Here is an 18,517-nt window from a genome sequence, read left to right on the forward strand (position 1 = left end):
TGGTTCAGTGTCACTCATGGGCCCATAATGGCCACAAGAGGGTTAGCCTCACATTACTTGTTAAATGCTTTTGTGTAACAGTTAAAAAGTCCAGGATGAGAGGAGAGGTGTATGACACATTAACATATACCCTATGTTATGTTGATATGCTGTTTACATGCTGACTTGTATACGTGCGCACACAGCCTGTGACGTAGCAGAGGGGCCACACTGGTGGAATTAGGTGGTGGTCGACTGAACGGACGCTGATCGCCCATCTGAGGAATTTTTCAGAGGCTGGAAAGCCTGAAGTAACCCCTGCTGCAGAGAGTCAGACGGAGAAAGGAGTCGGACAACTGTGTGGCAACATGTATAAAGTTGTTTCCTCTCTCAGAGGCCGGTGTGCAGTTTTAACAGGACAGTCCTGCTCTCGGTCCTCTTCGGCCAAACTCCACTTGGCAAGTGGTGAGTTTTAGCGAACGTTAATTGACATTAGTTGTTGTCTGTTAATGCTGCTTACACAGCCTGAAACTGGGGTGAGTTTAGGTTAGCTTTGATGGTTGGCACTGTAAGGTAACGGACAAACAGTTGTTGTTAAGTTTTAGCCAATAACATTAGTTCTTTCAGTTAGCAAAACCCGACTAAACGTAGCAAATTGCCCAGTGTTAGCCAAAATGAACGAGAGTGAACCCACAAAGCTGCCAAAAGTTAACTACATTAGGTAGGTGAACGTGAACCTAACACTGCTTGTTAATTCCTCAAGTTAATGCAGGTGAATACAACAGTGCAATAAATCCTGCCTTCATGAAGTTTCTAATGTTCACTTTGAACTATTTTAGATTCAACTTTATGTGTGACGTGTGTTTTATTATTCTTTCCACCCCAATTATATCATTGGGTATGCTAAATAACACTAACACCTGTCAGTGAAATGCAATACAGCCGAACCTGTACAGTCAAATCAGAACCTCTCTATCTTATTGCAGGACTGTTGTATTAGACTGCATTAATTTTAACTAGGTGTACCTAATAAAATAATACATGTTAACAGTAGAATCATTGTAGCATTTCCACTGCAATGTCTCTGGTTCATTACTCAAACAAGGCATGTGTTACAGGATGACCTATGAGTAACTACATCAGAAAAGATTGCAGCTGTATATGTCATTGCAAGAAAATAAGGTGATCTTAATGTTGTGGAAATGTCAGCCAGAGTTTACACTGATGAAATACAGACAGTCTGGCTTTGATGAAGTAATAATAGCATTAACACTAATTATTATATGTGTCTGTAGATGATAAGGGGAAAGAAAGATGTGAGTTGAGAGACCTCAACTCAAGAGAGTAAAATTTCAGTGACAGGTTGTTTCACAAATCAGTCCCAAATGTCACATGAAATGTCATTAAAGCTTTGATCAGTAGTAGCCAAGTAATGCAGTCAGCTCATGTGGCTCCTCAAAGAATAAATGTCCTTTACCTCGCTGTTTAAACTTCATTTGCAATTATTTGACAGGTGCATTATGTCAGAAATCAGCCTTCAAACACCCTCATACAGATGTCCCAGATATGCCCCCATGCAATTTCACGCCAGAGGAATACACGGTAAGAAAGAACAATATCCTGCAGGCATACAGTGTCTCTGTCTTGCACAGTTGGGTCCAGTATTCTGTAATCACTGAAGTAATTAACATAAAACGTAGACACTTGCTGGTTATGACATTGACTGTAACTCCTGCCTTGTGTATTCTTCTGCCCAGGGTATGTCCAAAGAGCGGATGATGGAGATTCGCAGACAGAATTGCAACCCGATGATCATGAAGGTTACCTATTATAAGAAACCAGTGTTTATCCACCAGGGATACATGCAGTGGCTGTGGGATGTGGATGGGAGGCGATATCTTGATCTATTTGCTGGTGTGGCTACTGTCAGTGTGGGCCACTGCCACCCGTAAGGTCCTTTTTCTTTGCTGTGTCACACAGTGGTACTAGGCTTATTTCTTAAGCACAGTTCGTAATGTTATTAATATATGTTCTTATATCTGAATCCTGAAATCTGTGGGTACAGGAAAGTGACAGCAGCCGCGGAGCACCAGTTGAAAAGACTCTGGCATACTACAAATATCTACGCCTATCCTACTCTACACAAGTACTGTGAGAAACTAGCTTCCTACCTTCCAGATCCTCTTAAGGTACCATGGAAAAAAAACATATATATTATAAGTATGCATAAATATGTGTAATTAAAATGTCTGCTGGTCTTTGTTTCCTCGTCCAGGTGATCTATCTGACTAACAGCGGCTCAGAAGCCAATGACCTGGCTATGCTGATGGCTCGCCTTTACACTGGCAACTATGACATCATCACTTTCAGGTACAATCATTATGTGCTTTATGATTGTGTAAAAAAAACAAAAACTGTAGCCTATTTGAGAATACAGATATTTTTTATGTTAGTCTAACAGGAATGCTCAAGAAATTACACCATGTAGGAGTAAGTAACTACTTTTTTAAATGCTAAAGACTCAAAATTCAAGATTCAAGATTCAAGATTGCGGTATTTTTCCCTTGGGAAATTTCTCTTGGATATAAAGGCTGCCACATAAAAATACGTACATGGTGCAGAACCTGGCGTAAAGTGCCTAGCACACACAAGTGCAGACATAGTGTATGCCCCTCATTTTACACCTTCCTTTTGTCCTGAGTTTAGGAGATTCACTGATAGAGTGATAGGGTTCCTATACCTATTAATGTATCTCCTCCTGTAAATAATTGGTACCTTGTAGCATCTACCTGATGGGATTCAGATTCAGATCAGTTATCTGTCATACACCACAAGATGCCAAGCCCATATGGGCTTACACGACATTATAAAACATTGTAACAAGAACAATAACATCATGGTACAAACCATATCTTTATAATGTCAAACATTAAGTGTGCTCATATGCAGTTGGTAAGCATTTGACACAAACCCAGCTAAACTCAAGTGTACATTCATCAGACATGGAAAACAAATCAGGACATCCTGCAGACAATTTAAGGAAAAGCTTGCATCTGAGATTGTGACAAAATGGACAGAAGAACAAAAAGTGTATTTCATTTTCAATAGGGTCCCACAGGTGACATTTTCTATTCTATTTCTATTTGGGAGCAGTTTGTATTCTTATTAGACAGGCAGATGTCTCACATGTTTTTAGTAGATTGTCCTTTTTCTGCCACTACTGTTGGAACAAAAATGGAATGTTCCATGACACAGAGACAGGGGGAGTACGCAGTTTGCTTAAACAAGAGATTAAAAAGATAAAGAGTCCAGCTCATACTCAGGAGTACGAAAAAATATTCTTTGTGAAAGTGTGTGTTTACATTACATTCATGTAAACATTTAGCTTGTCACACATTCTCTAGCTTGATTTAATTATAAACATTCTCCTAAAATCTGTCCTAAAGTTTCTGATTGATTTTTCTTTTTCAGAGGATCATACCATGGTGGCAGCCCACAGACCATTGGTCTTACTTCCAACGCAGCGTACAAATATCCCATTGCCAATGGTTTAGGCTGCACAAATGTATGTATGCATTAATATATTACAACACTACACAAGAAAAGCATTCAACTGAAGATGCACATTAAAATGTGTATTCTAATGAAGGTGAATAATATTGTTACATAAATGGTCAGATGCATTTGATATATAAACATCTCATAAAAGACAGAAGGGAAACTGAGTTGTGCACTTCAAACATTGTTTAAGGCCTTACCTCTTTGTGCTTATATTCTGTGCATTAAAGCCATAGTCGGAAACTTCTATAAAAATCCTTTATTGTCAGATTTGCTGAAACTGTCTCTATACTTACAGAGTATTACATCAAACAGAATTCACCCCATGTGAATGAAAACAACCGATCAGAGCCAAGGAGTTTGTAACACAGCTGTCAGTCATGTTAATAACTCCATGAACTGCAATCAGACTATTAAACTAGTAGGGCTGCCACTAACGATTATTTTCATTGTCGACTAATCTGTCGATTATTTCTTCGATTAGTTGACTAATCATTTCATTGAAAAATATGTTAAAATGTTGAAAAATGTCGGTCTGTCGCGCCCAAAACCCAAAATTATGTAATCTAATGTCTTGTCTCGTACTCACGCCAAAGGATTTTAGTTCACTGTCACGGGAGAGTGTGTAATGCTGCCAATATCTGAACGTAAGAAGCTGCAGTAAGAGTATTTTGGGGTACTTTTATAGTGCTTTTCTATGAAAAATGACTCACGATTAGTTGACTACTAAAACAGTCACCGATTATTTTAATAGTCGATTAGTCATCGATTAGTGGACTAATCGTGGCAGCCGTATAAACTAGGCAGTGCTGATCAGACGTAAATCAAAATTCTGTTACTGAATTCCCTGTTTAATGCCTCAAGCGTTAAAATTTTTGTGTACTGTTTACCTGTAAAATGCAAAAGTTGGTCTGGGGCCAGGTCCCAAACTCTGGGTCCGCAGCTTGTCTACTTCAATCAGGAGAGACTTAGAGAAAAGATTATTTTTTTTACATGTGCACATAAGTATGAGAACTGTGAGGGAGGGGAAAAGGGAGCTGAGGAGCTAGACGTGAAGAGGAGTGGGCTTTGAAAGAGCTTGTCCTGGGCTCTGAATAAGGTGACTGGAAGTGAATGGGGTGGAGAAGGGCTATACGATTATGCTTAGAATGACAGCTGACAGGAGCAGAGAAGAACAGTGATTTAAAGGTTGGCAGCAGCAACATAAATGGCTGCAGAGATTGTGGCAAAGTTCGATTGGCTAACCAGGAGAGGGAACACCCATAGTCAGCTGATTGGTTGAAGTGGTGGGTGTATGATAGAGAGATAGTTGTGAATGGAATAGCATAAAGAAAGTCTTCCTGATTGAACAGTTGCATTTACCTTACTTGTGTTGGCCCGTAAGCATTTCCACGTTATCTACCTTGGCCCCCCTTGAAAAAAACTCTGGACACCCCTTCTTTAATTGCCTTATTATGTTTCACAGCATTTTGCATTAAACCGCTTCTTACAGTTTCCATATACAGTATATCTAAAATACCGGTGAATAAAGCTGTGGTATTATTCCAAGTACCATGATGATTTCTTCGTGCTGCGTTCATTATGACTGTCGCTGTCAGGTTGATCTAGCTGACAAGGTTTCTGCCCAAACAAACAGACCATGTGTCCTGATGTGTTCGGAGGTCTATGGGGAGGAAGCCACTGCAGGGACTCTCCTGTGCAGACTATCAGAGAATGTAGCTGTGCCCAAGGTACAAAAACACATGCACCCATGGCTCAACACACTCACACTGCTCTCATAAACAGGAAGAAATATGACCTTTGACTGTCAGATTAGGCATCACAACCCCTCTGCAATATTCCTACAAAACATTAACCCTACTGTATTTAATGTATTGAGGTCATGCACAGTGATAAACAATGATTCATGCTGGAGGTTGTGTGTGTGTGTTTTTAATTTTGTCAGCTTTTGTCAGTTTAACCCTAAAAACGAGATAAAAGTACTGAATTTCCTGTATAAAGTTCAAAGTCTCCCAATGTTGATCATTTACCTATCTTAACCTTTTACCATTTTCCAGAATTTGAGCTATACAGTATGCCTGTTTCTCAGTTAGGGAGCTTCCCTGGAAATGATTAGTATGTTAGCATACCTACATGTCTGTTTACACGAAACACACAACCGTTATGGTGCAATATGATATCAATATTAGTCAATAACTGCCGCTGTGCTGTGTGTGTTGTTGGCTTTTATGGTGGTGGGCAGTTTGAGAATTTTTTCATGATATCTTTTCATAAATAAAAAGATGATCTTGTGTGTAAAGATGAGCATTATTGCTTAAATTTTCTTTTTGTATAGATATGCTAATGTCTAAATTACTTGACGTCACTTTGTTCTCTCCCACAGGTCATTGCATGGCACATGACCAATACATTGGACAGCTCAAGGAGACATTTGCTACCAGCGTCCCAAGTCGAATTGCTGCTTTTTTTGGAGAGCCGATCCAGGTATTATATTCTGTTGTGGAGTAGTACAAGATATATAGTTTTAGAGTCAACATGTAGTAAATGTTTTTGCATGTCTGATCTGTTGCTCTGCCACATTGAATATCAACATTATCGACTGTATGTCTTTATAGTAATATTTAAGCAATATCACATGAGAGGGAGTGATGTACTGTGATATCGTCACGGCTGTGATTCGGTCGTAGGCACGAGGCCGCAGGCTTTTATACAACAGTTCAACAGTTAAATAAGCAAGGCTGATTAAGAAATGTTGAAAAATGAAGACAAAATAGATAATTTAAGCATTTTATTTGTCTTCCGCCAACAAAAATAGTTCCCTCAGGACTCCGCTGTCACCGTTGCTATGTAACGCAGACATAGTGCGCCAGGCACTTACTCTTTATACACATTTATCTGCACGTTTCCATTAATTGTGCAGCCGGTGAAATAAGTCTCTGGTGACTGCATGGTGGACTGTCGCTTCACAGGCACAGCCGACTCTGCCTTCTGATCTGACAGTATGTTGCTTTTCTCCAAGTCATTGAGCTCCGCTGATGAAACACTGACAAACCTGGATGTGTACTCAGATGGATTCAGCTTCTCCTCTCCCTCATCTTCCTCTGATGACCATTCATAGTTCAATTCAAAACTTATTTTAGGAAATAAATCCATATTTTAGGCTGTTTGACAGTGGATGAATTAATTAGCCTACAACGCAACTGCTGACCTAACTGACACTGACCGTCAGTTTTGATTTGATTGTTGATTGCAATCAGCTGTGAGGCGGAGTGATACATACACAGTGAAATAACCGTGATGTTGTACTCCAATATCATCACGGTTTTACTGTCTCTTGACCAATCAGATTGCAGGGCCGGAACTAACTGTTTGTATAATAGCCAATAGATTATGACGACCGACATCTTTGTTATTGTATCATCCTCGTTCAGTGTTTTCTCATGTTCAGTGTGACTGCTTGTGTAAATGAAGATTGGTGGGATGTGAATGTGTTTGATTCGCACAGGGAGTCGGAGGAGCTGTGCAGTACCCCAAAAACTACCTCAAGGAGGCTTACAAACTTGTGAGAGAGAGAGGAGGGGTCTGCATCGCTGATGAGGTTTGACGCACATTTTATATGTCTTAAATATTTTAGATGGATTTACTGTTTACAATTGAAAAAACAGTCATTTGACCCATTGCTAATACAAAAATTTTAAAGTGAGACACCTACTGCTCATAGGACAAGTCAGTCATTGAGTTGAGTTGGCTTATTACTTATCTTTACAGAATTACTTGTCTGGCAAGATAAGGATTTCTGCACATATGAGCTTACGGTTCCACGACAAAGTTACTATATTATGTCCAAGAGAAAGCCATATAAAGTAAACACCATGTAACATGGGTTTATGTGGTTTATTTCCATCTTTTTAGCCCATCTGAATAAAAAAATTAAATAAACGTATCAATATGTTTTGCACGTGACAGGTCCAGACTGGATTTGGGCGAACAGGAAGTCACTTCTGGGGTTTCCAAGGGCATGATGTCATTCCTGATATTGTTACAATGGCAAAGGGCATCGGTAATGGATTCCCAATGGGAGCTGTTGTGACGACACCAGGTGAGAGAATACTGTAAGACATGAAAACTTTCATTGAAAATCATAAAGATTTATTGTGTGAGTTGAGAGTTTGGACTCAAGGTCAAAGTCAAGGTCAAATCAACATCATAATTTAAAGCAGCAGTTAGTGGAGGTGTGAACTTGTTTATTCACGTGTTTTCCAGAAATTGCAGCCTGTTTTGCAAAGGGGGTTCACTTCAACACCTTTGGAGGAAACCCTGTGGCTTGTGCCGTTGCTTCGTCAGTGCTCGATGTATGAATTCATCAGGAGAGCAAGCTCAATTTGATCAAAACTCAATGTGTTTCTGCAAATCATTATTGTAGCTGTATTTGAAACACTGCATAACCACAAAAGCACGCTGAATTCAAACACAACTTTTTTTTTCCCTCAACAGACAATCAAAGAAGATGGCATACAGCAGAACACTCTCACTGTGGGCACCTATCTGTTGACAGAACTGGCAAAACTCAGAGACAAGTATGAGATCATCGGTGATGTCCGTGGAAAGGGGCTACAGATCGGTGTGGAAATGGTCAAAGACAAGGTACTGAGTTTGTAACAGAAGAGACACTCACCTCCCCTCACCTCACATGCTTGAACATGTGTGTGTTGTCTGTGTGTCTGCTGTGCTGTGCCTCCCAGGGGCATGGTTCAGCAGTGCCCCAGTTAACCATTAGCAGGAGCAGCAGTGACCTTCTGTAATTTTTAAGAGAATAATCTCAGCTGTGGTACGCGTCATACTCACTTAAAGTTCTGGGCCCATATTCACAAAGATTCTCAGAGTCCTCTCAGAGAGCTCCTAACTTAGCCTAAAAATTCCTCGCAAGGAATCTTAGCTTAAGAGTGATTCAGGAAGTTTCTGAGAGCAACTCTGAGCAAGGAGGGGACAGAAACGTTTATCTTAGTAAGTAGGTGTGGTTGACCCCGTTGCTAGATATGACGCTGTCTTCTAAAAGCTGTGATTGGTTGTTACAAAAAAAAAAATAATAATGCGCCCCTAGAAATGAATGGACAGTGAAATCAACCGATCATAGAACTTAGACTGTAGGCTATTAAGAAATGTGTAATCGTGAAAATAATTTTATGTCATGATGATGAAACTGAGCAAAATTCAATTAATTATTACACAGCTTCAAAATGTTTGAACGTACCTCATTCACATTATTATAGACTATTGATCTGCTTATTGTTATGTTTACTCGCCGTGCTGGTAATTTTACTATTTAATCTATTTGATATTAATGGTGGATGCAGACTCAGCTGTCAGCAATTACTGTGATTGCTGGCCTCCTTGTAAAAAGTGGTTTGATTTGGCAGAATGACCAAAACAACGAATGAAATGGAGAAAAAAAGAATGAGAAAGCCGAACTGGACAGAAGAGCAGTGTCTGCTGTTGGCGCAGCTCGTGGAGGAGAACAAAGGAGCTTTAAGAGGGAAATTCGGTCCCGGGATCACGGCACAAGGGAAGAGGTAGACTTGGGAGCGCATTGCCCGACAAATCAATGCGTTGTTCCCTCTCCTTATATGCACAAGCGATGAGTGTGAGAAGCGCTGGTACGTGCTGCAATCCAAAGCGGGCGTTACTGCGTTACTACGCTGGGTGGGAAAAGTAAGCTAATCCCTGATGAGGTCAACCACAAACATTATCCCTGCACTATCACACCGGTAGCGTCTTATTAAAACACTGTCGTTCAATATACAGAGAATATCTCTCCTTCCCCTCTGTCTTTCCGCCATCTTCTCTGTTTAAGACACTCTTAAGGCCAAAACACACCGGCGGCGTACGATGCGCGTCAAAACAGCCGCCCCCATTATTTTCTATTTACAAACCCACACCGGCGGTGGCTTGACGCGCGTCGACGTGCCACGGCACTTTACGCTATTGTCCTATTTTTCCAGCGTTGCCGCCCTTGAAAAAGCGCTATTTTGTACTTCCCAGCCTAGCGGACTGGAGTGTGCAATAGAAATCTGGTTGACGCCCCGCAGCGCAACGCTTTTTGTGTGTGTTGGAGGCGGCACTTGACTCGCGTCAATGACGCCGCCGTCATATGACGCCGCCGGTGTTTTGGCCTTTAGGCTTCTTAAAAGTCCTCCTCCCTCCTCTTAACAGTTTTTCACCTTAGGAACTCTCTTAAGGCCTAAGATGCTTTGTGAATAACTTTTATCTTACCAAGGGAAAATTCTAAGAAAAATCTTAGAATTCGAGGAATTCTAAGATTTTTCTTAGAATGACGTCACTAAGAGCTACTTTTAGTCTTAGGATTCTTTATGAATATGGGCCCTGACATGTATTTTTACACTGTTGATACTGTCAGATGTAGTATTTAAGAGAGAGAGCCAATAGAAACTCACTCCGGAGTAAAAATTCAAATTTAGTCTAATAATTTGCGTTGAATTTTGGCCAGTCTTCCTGTGAGCTGTTGTTTCTCGTGTGTTCATGGTATAATAGTGTCGCCACCAGACAATCAGAGATCTCTGGCTTCTGATAGTCTGGGGACACTCCTTTCTACAGTGTGTTTAACACACAACAAAGCAACGCCTCTTGCATTTTTGAAAAGGACACGCCCTCCTGGAAATGTGCGCTCCCCCTTTTCTCGTCCGCAAGGAAACAAACACACAGAGAGCTTGAAAATGGATGCCGAGAGATTTAACTCTGTTATATCAAACGTGTGCTCAGTCCACAAGATTGTGGAAATGAAGGACTTACAGCAACTTGAGCCATTTTGTACCGCTACACGTGTTTCTAGTCAGACTATGTTTACGAGCACAAGAGTTCAGCGAGCCACCGAAGGACCACCCTGCGGATTTACTATTGGTTCTGCAATGTAGGGAGTTTTTTGAAATTGTATCCGCCCATCTAAACACAAAATCAGGGAGAAAGTCATCAGTCTTTAGTTAAGCAAAGCGTCTAAAGACTGATTTGTGAGTCTAATGGTATAATGGTTTGAGAGGCTTTCCATTTGCTACATCCAGTGACGGACTGGGACCAAAAAGAGGCCCTGGCATTTTTGACACAGAGGCCCTATGGTGGTGCATCGGCCAGCCAGGGGTGAAAAATTTTCATATTATTTTACAAAAAAAAATGCATTTTTACATCATTTTAGATCATCAGTTCCTTATTTGTGAAAGAACAGGCGTGGTGTCTCATATCCCCACTCCCACATATTACTAGGTACTATGATTGATGATTTTACACATACTAACATAAAAAACACTACCATTGGCAGAACGTTTCAGAGTGCCACAGAGACACAGACTGTTCCACAACTACCATAGAAACTCACTCACTCACTGCCTTGATGCACAATAGAAGAGGAGATATACAGACACAGTCATTATGAATGCTAAAATTGATTTGTGGCTTGCATGGGAGCATGTGGAAAGCTAACCATATGATGAGAATGCAGAAATTCAGAACACACACCACGCAATCAACTCACTACAATTGCACTGGTACAGTAGACACCAGTGCACAGCACACAAGATAATAAGGCAGCAGCAGAACCCCCATAAATTCAGGCACGTTCAAAGGCCAGACTAATAACCTCAGTTAATAATACTAGCTCTATGTCTACCAAAACACGAAAATCTGAAATCAAACACCACACAACTTCATCCTAAAGTCTTAGCCTACTTCCACCATTAACCATAGGCGCCCCCTCTTGGACAGAATACAGCACAACCAAATTATAACAACAGAAATATTACATATGCATATTACAATAGCTTCACCAAAACATGAAAAGAGCACTGCACAGCCACAGTGCACATTTCAGTAGCTCTATCAAAAGCACTAGTTACAACAGAAACAAGAAGGACCCTATGTGTTATAAGCCATAATAAATGTTACAGCAGCCACAATGCATATTACAATAGCTTCACCAAAACATGACAAGAGCACTGCACAGCCACAGTGCACATTTCAATAGCTCTATCAAAAGCACTAGTTACAACAGAAACAAGAAGGACCCTATGTGATTCAAGATTCAAGATTCAAAAATAATCAATACTGGCACTGGATGATAAAAATACATAGAGGTACACAGTACCCAATGCACAATGCACAATACACACAATACAATTCATAAGGATGTGTTTAACAATCGGACAGCAGAGGGGATGAAAGACTTGGAAAAGCGATTACCCTTACGAGCAGGTTGGGCGTAACAATGCCCTGAAGGCAATAGTGAAAATTCACTTGCTAAAACATGCCCGAAGTACTTAGAATGCTGTGTGACTTCCTCAGAACCTGTTGCTCCCATAGAGCACCTAGGTCTCTCTGCTTAAGTCCGATAATCTACTACAGTGTTATAAGCCATATTAAATGTTACAGCAGCCACAATGCATATTACAGTAGCTTCACCAAAACATGACAAGAGCACTGCACAGCTAGAGTATAAAAATAAATATGTGTCTCTCAGTGTCTTCTTTTAAATCTCTTCTTACTCACATTTATCGTATGGTCTTTTCTTAATTGATGGTAATTAATTATTGTAACTCTTTTTAAATTATTTGATGTTTTATTGTTTTATGTACTAATTGTTTTAATTGTGTAATTGTTTTTATTGTTAAGCACATTGTAACTCCGTTTTGAAAGGTGCTATACAAATTAAGTTATTATTATTTATTATTATTATGTCTTACCTTTAAGTAGTTAGCAGGCTGCGAAGGAGTTTGCTCTTCTCTGAGGCAGAGGCCGTACTGCTAGCTGCACTTGCTGCAAAGGTGCTCGGTCTGTCGCCGCCGGGTAAACACTTTTTTGTAAATAAATCTGATATTTTAGCATACTTTTCACTCTCCGCGAGCATAGCTTTCCTTTTGTTCTCTCTTTTTCTCCGCTCCACCCTTCTCCACCCGTCTTTTCGTGCCTCGATCCATTTTCTTTTCTTGTTGTGATGTTGTCGTTGACGTTGAGTGCATTACCCATCATTGATTTGTCACTTGTCAGATGTCAAATGTCATCACTTAATGATCGCGAGAAAATGCTTGATGACCAAAAACGGTAAAATATTACCGGTAGCCCCATTTCACTCATATTTATTTAAAATTATATTTAGGCTACTAGTTATATGTATATTGTGGCTGATAAAAATGTTTTGGACCGCCAAGAGAAGATTTATTTATTTATTTTTAAATTAATTTATTTTTATTTTTTTGCCTGGCGGCCGCAGGACCATGCAGCCATTCTGGCATTTGCCCAAATGCCAGATGGCCAGTCCGTCACTGGCTACATCCCAGATTTTTCACTGTTTAAGACTGCTGCAATTTAGATTGATTCTGTCAAGGAGAATGATCTTTAAATGCATGATATCAAACACAGGATAACTGTAATGGAAGCCGAGAAGGAATAGCAGTCAAATGTAGACATACACCAAGACTAACTGAAAGGATTTAAAGCTACAGCCTCAAAAATGAGCATCACATTGATTAAATACCTCTAACAGTCTTAATAACAACAATGGCACCCTTTAGGTGTCCCTCAAAGAAAAACCACTCAATTTTCTATGTGAGAAATACCAATGGAGTATTCAGATGTACAACCTCACAAGTTAATTAGCAGTCAGAGGTGAGGTGCTTATTGAACACAGTCAGTCACACCATGTTCATAGTTAGTTGCTTAATTACCATGGTTACTGTAACACATCCAGCCTCATATATCCTTTACCTACTCCCTGTCCACAGGCCAGTAGAGAACCGCTGCCCTCTGAGGCAATGAATGAGATCTTTGAGGACGTCAAGGACATGGGAGTCCTGATAGGAAAAGGAGGAATCTATGGACAGGTAGCAGCACTCACCTTCTCTCCCTCTCTCAGTGTATTTTTTGCTGAGTCAGCATGTGTTATAAACACAGCTGGTGTTTAATACATATTCTTTTTTTACCTTTAGCGCTACTTGTTTTGGAGTGAGTTGGTGTGTGTTGGAGATATCAGTCATAGAGATGTCTGCCGGGGGAGGCAGTAGCTCAGTCCATAGGGACTTGGGTTGGGAACTGGAGGGTCACCTGCTCAAGTCCCTGTCCGGACCAAATATGGAGCGTGGACTGGTGGCTGGAGAGGTGCCAGTTCACCTCCTGGGCACTGCCGAGGTGCCCTTGAGCAAGGCACCGAACCCCCCAACCGCTCGGGGCACCTGACCAAGGCAGCCCCCTCACTCTGACATCCCTCCACCTTGTGCATGTATAGGTCCTGTTTGTGCATGTGTGTTTCTTTCGGACACTTGTGTTAATGACAAAAGAATGAAAAAATTGAATTTCCCCTCAGATCAATAAAGTGTGTATATATATACAGTACAGGCCAAAAGTTTGGACACACCTTCTCATTCAATGCGTTTTCTTTATTTTCATGACTATTTACATTGTAGATTCTCACTGAAGGCATCAAAACTATGAATGAACACATGTGGAGTTATGTACTTAACAAAAAAAGGTGAAATAACTGAAAACATGTTTTATATTCTAGTTTCTTCAAAATAGCCACCCTTTGCTCTGATTACTGCTTTGCACACTCTTGGCATTCTCTCCATGAGCTTCAAGAGGTAGTCACCTGAAATGGTTTCCACTTCACAGGTGTGCCTTATCAGGGTTAATTAGTGGAATTTCTTGCTTTATCAATGGGGTTGGGACCATCAGTTGTGTTGTGCAGAAGTCAGGTTAATACACAGCCGACAGACCTATTGGATAACTGTTAAAATTCATATTATGGCAAGAACCAATCAGCTAACTAAAGAAAAACGAGTGGACATCATTACTTTAAGAAATGAAGGTCAGTCAGTCCGGAAAATTGCAAAAACTTTAAATGTGTCCCCAAGTGGAGTCGCAAAAACCATCAAGCGCTACAACGAAACTGGCACACATGAGGACCGACCCAGGAAAGGAAGACCAAGAGTCACCTCTGCTTCTGAGGATAAGTTCATCCGAGTCACCAGCCTCAGAAATCGCAAGTTAACAGCAGCTCAGATCAGAGACCAGATGAATGCCACACAGAGTTCTAGCAGCAGACCCATCTCTAGAACAACTGTTAAGAGGAGACTGCGTGAATCAGGCCTTCATGGTCAAATAGCTGCTAGGAAACCACTGCTAAGGAGAGGCAACAAGCAGAAGAGATTTGTTTGGGCCAAGAAACACAAGGAATGGACATTAGACCAGTGGAAATCTGTGCTTTGGTCTGATGAGTCCAAATTTGAGATCTTTGGTTCCAACCGCCGTGTCTTTGTGAGACGCAGAAAAGGTGAAAGGATGGATTCCACATGCCTGGTTCCCACTGTGAAGCATGGAGGAGGAGGTGTGATGGTGTGGGGGTGTTTTGCTGGCGACACTGTTGGGGATTTATTCAAAATTGAAGGCACACTGAACCAGCATGGCTACCACAGCATCCTGCAGCGATATGCCATCCCATCCGGTTTGCGTTTAGTTGGACGATCATTTATTTTTCAACAGGACAATGACCCCAAACACACCTCCAGGCTGTGTAAGGGCTATTTGACCAAGAAGGAGAGTGATGGAGTGCTGCGGCAGATGACCTGGCCTCCACAGTCACCGGACCTGAACCCAATCGAGATGGTTTGGGGTGAGCTGGACCGCAGAGTGAAGGCAAAGGGGCCAACAAGTGCTAAACACCTCTGGGAACTCCTTCAAGACTGTTGGAAAACCATTTCAGGTGACTACCTCTTGAAGCTCATGGAGAGAATGCCAAGAGTGTGCAAAGCAGTAATCAGAGCAAAGGGTGGCTATTTTGAAGAAACTAGAATATAAAACATGTTTTCAGTTATTTCACCTTTTTTGTTAAGTACATAACTCCACATGTGTTCATTCATAGTTTTGATGCCTTCAGTGAGAATCTACAATGTAAATGGTCATGAAAATAAAGAAAACGCATTGAATGAGAAGGTGTGTCCAAACTTTTGGCCTGTACTGTGTATATATACATATATATATATATATATATATATATATATATATATATATATATATATATATATATAAATAATAATTCTCTCAAATATGATAGAACTAGTTGGCACTTGGCTCATGGTGCTCAAATGCTCAAAGCGCCAACAAAACAAAACATTTCCAGAAATCATGACCTGATTACTCAAGATAATCCACAGACCTTGTTAGCAGTTTCATGTTTTCTTTTCTTAACTACACCCGCCACACAGAAGGAACATGCATCTATTGCTAGCTCACTTAAAACCACTAAGATAGTTATTATAAAAGCTTAGCTGAGGAAGACGTCTTTAATGTAGATGGGGCCATTCACATTTTTGCATTGGACAGTTTCATGTATTAAGCAGCCCATCCGCGAATAGCAGTGTCAGAAAAACACCATTTTTTAAATGTGAAACTGCTTGACTTTGTGTTTTTACCAGGTTATATCACCTGGTCCATTTGTTTACGGCAGAAAGAGACCTCTGCAGGTATTTTGGCTCCCAGTTAAAACTTCCTGAGCAATGAAGACTGAAAGAATTATAACCAGAAGAAGTTTCAGCTGGTTGCAATCTGCAATCCTCACCACTAGATGGCACTAAATCCCCCTAAATCGTACACACTGGACCTTTAACATACAGTCAGGTCCATAATTATTTGGACAATGATACAGTTGTCGTCATTTTGGCTCTGTACACCACCACAATGGGTTTTAAATGAAACAATAAATACCTGCTTAAAGTGCAGACTCTCAGCTTTCATTTAAGGCTTTTTTCAAAAATGTTGTATGAACCGTGTAGGAATGACAACCATTTCTTCACACAGTCCCCCGACTTTAAGGGCTCCTAAGTATTTGGACAAACTAACATAATCATCAATTAAACAGTCAGTTTTAATACTTGGTTGCAAATCCTTTACAGTCAATAAGTGTTGAAGTGTTGGACACGTAGGCATCATCAGATGCTGGGTTTCTTCCCTGGTGATGCTCTGCCAGCCCTTTACTGCAGCCATCTGCACTTCCTGCTTGTGTTTTGGGTGTTTTGCCCTCAGTTTTGGCTTCAGCAAGAGAAACGCATGCTCAATTGGATTCAGGTCAGATGATATGACTTGGCCGTTGCAGAACATTCCACTTCTTTGCCTTCAAAATGTCTTTGGTTGCTTTTGCAGTATGCTTCAGGTCAATGTCCATCTGCACTGTGAAGCATCGTCCAATGAGTTTTGAAGCATTTGGTTGAATCTGAGCAGATAATGGTGCCCCAAACACTTCAGCTTTCATCCTGCTGCTCTTGTCAGCAGTCACATCATCAATAAATACAAGAGAACCAGTTCCACTGGCAGCCATACATGGCCATGACATAACAGTACCTCCACCATGCTTCACTGATGAGGTGGTGTGCTTTGGATCATGAGCAGTTCCTTCCCTTCTTCCTTCTCTTGTCTTCCCATCATTCTGGTAGTTGATCTTTGTTTTATCTGTCCATAGTATGCTGTTCCACAACTGTACAGGCTTTTTAGATGGTTTTTGACAAACTCTAATCTGGCCTTCCATTTTTAAGGCTAACCAATGGTTTACATCTTGTGATAAACCCTCTGTATTTATTCTAGTGAAGTCTTGTCTTGCTGACAAGAGCAGCAGGATGAAAGCTGAAGTGTTTGGGGCACCATTATCTGCTCACATTCAACCAAATGCTTCAAAACTCATTGGATGATGCTTCACAGTGCAGATGGACATTGACCTGAAGCATATTGCAAAAGCAACCAAAGACATTTTTAAGGCAAAGAAGTGGAATGTTCTGCAACGGCCAAGTCATATCATCTGACCTGAATCCAACTGAGCATGCATTTATATTGCTGAAGCCAAAACTGAGGGCAAAACACCCAAAACACAAGCAGGAAGTGCAGACGGCTGCAGTAAAGGGCTGGCAGAGCATCACCAGGGAAGAAACCCAGCATCTGATGATGTCTATGGGTCCAACACTTCAGGCAGTCATTGACTGTAAAGGATTTGCAACCAAGTATTTAAACTGACTGTTTAATTGATGATTATGTTAGTTTGTCCAAATACTTAGGAGCCCTTAAAGTTGGGGGACTGTGTGAAGAAATGGTTGTAATTCCTACACGGTTCATACTATATTTTTGAAAAAAGCCTTAAATGAAAGCTGAGAGTCTGCACTTTAAGCAGGTATTCATTGTTTCATTTAAAACCCATTGTGGTGGTGTACAGAGCCAAAATGATGACAACTGTATCATTGTCCAAATAATTATGGACCTGACTGTATGTGTGTCCCAGAAGTGTCCAAAGTGCCTGCTCTGCCTTTACTGTGTGACACAGAACAAAGCATGGAATGCTCTTTAATGTCCCCTCTTGTTTCCTGTTTTTCTCGGCACTTCAGACCTTCCGCATCAAACCCCCGATGTGCATCACAGTGGAAGACGCTAATTTCTTCCTGGCAGTTTTTAACAAGTCCCTCCACAACTACATGGAAAAAAGATGAAAGTCACATGAAAGTCAGTTGGATGTCATTGTTCTAAGGACCAAAGCTGGAACCCCTTTCAGCAGTGAATTGCATTTTGTACATCCTTTAAAATGTTATACATGTCAGTATCAATCATTTATACTACCTCTGCTGTTGCCTTTTAATAGCAATTTTAAAAGGGACATTTAAAACTATGTTTAACTGTGTATTAATTAGAACACTTTACATAACTCACTAGTTAAATGAGAAAATAATATTGTAAAGTGCCTTTCTAACAACTGACTTAAAGTTCATTTTGCCTGTTTTGGATCTGTTGAATCATGCTGGGATGTAACATAGGCCTATGATTGTAATTTCTGGATACATGATTTGTTGCTGATTATGGATGTGAATGTTACAATAATAAATCTGAGCTTCAGGAGCAACCATTTGTACTTGTACACATTGTTAACACCGCCCCCTGTGGGTATTAATTTTCT

The 18,517-nt window shown here is 40.6% G+C and overlaps 1 protein-coding gene across 1 annotated transcript; it reads left to right on the forward strand.

The window, feature by feature from the left end:
* Nucleotides 1–18,463, forward strand: LOC117269159 (alanine--glyoxylate aminotransferase 2, mitochondrial-like). Its single transcript, XM_033645981.2, has 14 exons — nucleotides 1–444; nucleotides 1,493–1,581; nucleotides 1,737–1,927; nucleotides 2,045–2,168; nucleotides 2,255–2,349; nucleotides 3,451–3,544; nucleotides 5,174–5,267; nucleotides 5,921–6,021; nucleotides 7,043–7,135; nucleotides 7,504–7,636; nucleotides 7,801–7,889; nucleotides 8,032–8,181; nucleotides 13,320–13,418; nucleotides 17,955–18,463. Exons 1-14 carry the CDS (start codon nucleotides 348–350, stop codon nucleotides 18,054–18,056), a joined length of 1,551 nt encoding a protein of 516 aa, XP_033501872.1. The 5' UTR covers nucleotides 1–347; the 3' UTR covers nucleotides 18,057–18,463.
* Nucleotides 18,464–18,517: the final 54 nt, after the last annotated feature.

The sequence above is a fragment of the Epinephelus lanceolatus genome, chromosome 19 (genome assembly GCF_041903045.1).
Source record: "Epinephelus lanceolatus isolate andai-2023 chromosome 19, ASM4190304v1, whole genome shotgun sequence".
Classification (NCBI taxonomy): Eukaryota; Metazoa; Chordata; class Actinopteri; order Perciformes; family Serranidae; genus Epinephelus; species Epinephelus lanceolatus.

What these genes read in the sequence shown, in the direction of transcription:
- LOC117269159 (XM_033645981.2), top strand. Translation starts at nt 348, where the DNA reads ATGTATAAAGTTGTTTCCTCTCTCAGAGGCCGGTGTGCAGTTTTAACA. An exon ending in CAAACTCCACTTGGCAAGTG is followed by an intron (nt 445 to 1,492) that starts GTGAGTTTTAGC and finishes ATTATTTGACAG; the next exon opens with GTGCATTATGTCAGAAATCA. An exon ending in ACCTTCCAGATCCTCTTAAG is followed by an intron (nt 2,169 to 2,254) that starts GTACCATGGAAA and finishes TTCCTCGTCCAG; the next exon opens with GTGATCTATCTGACTAACAG.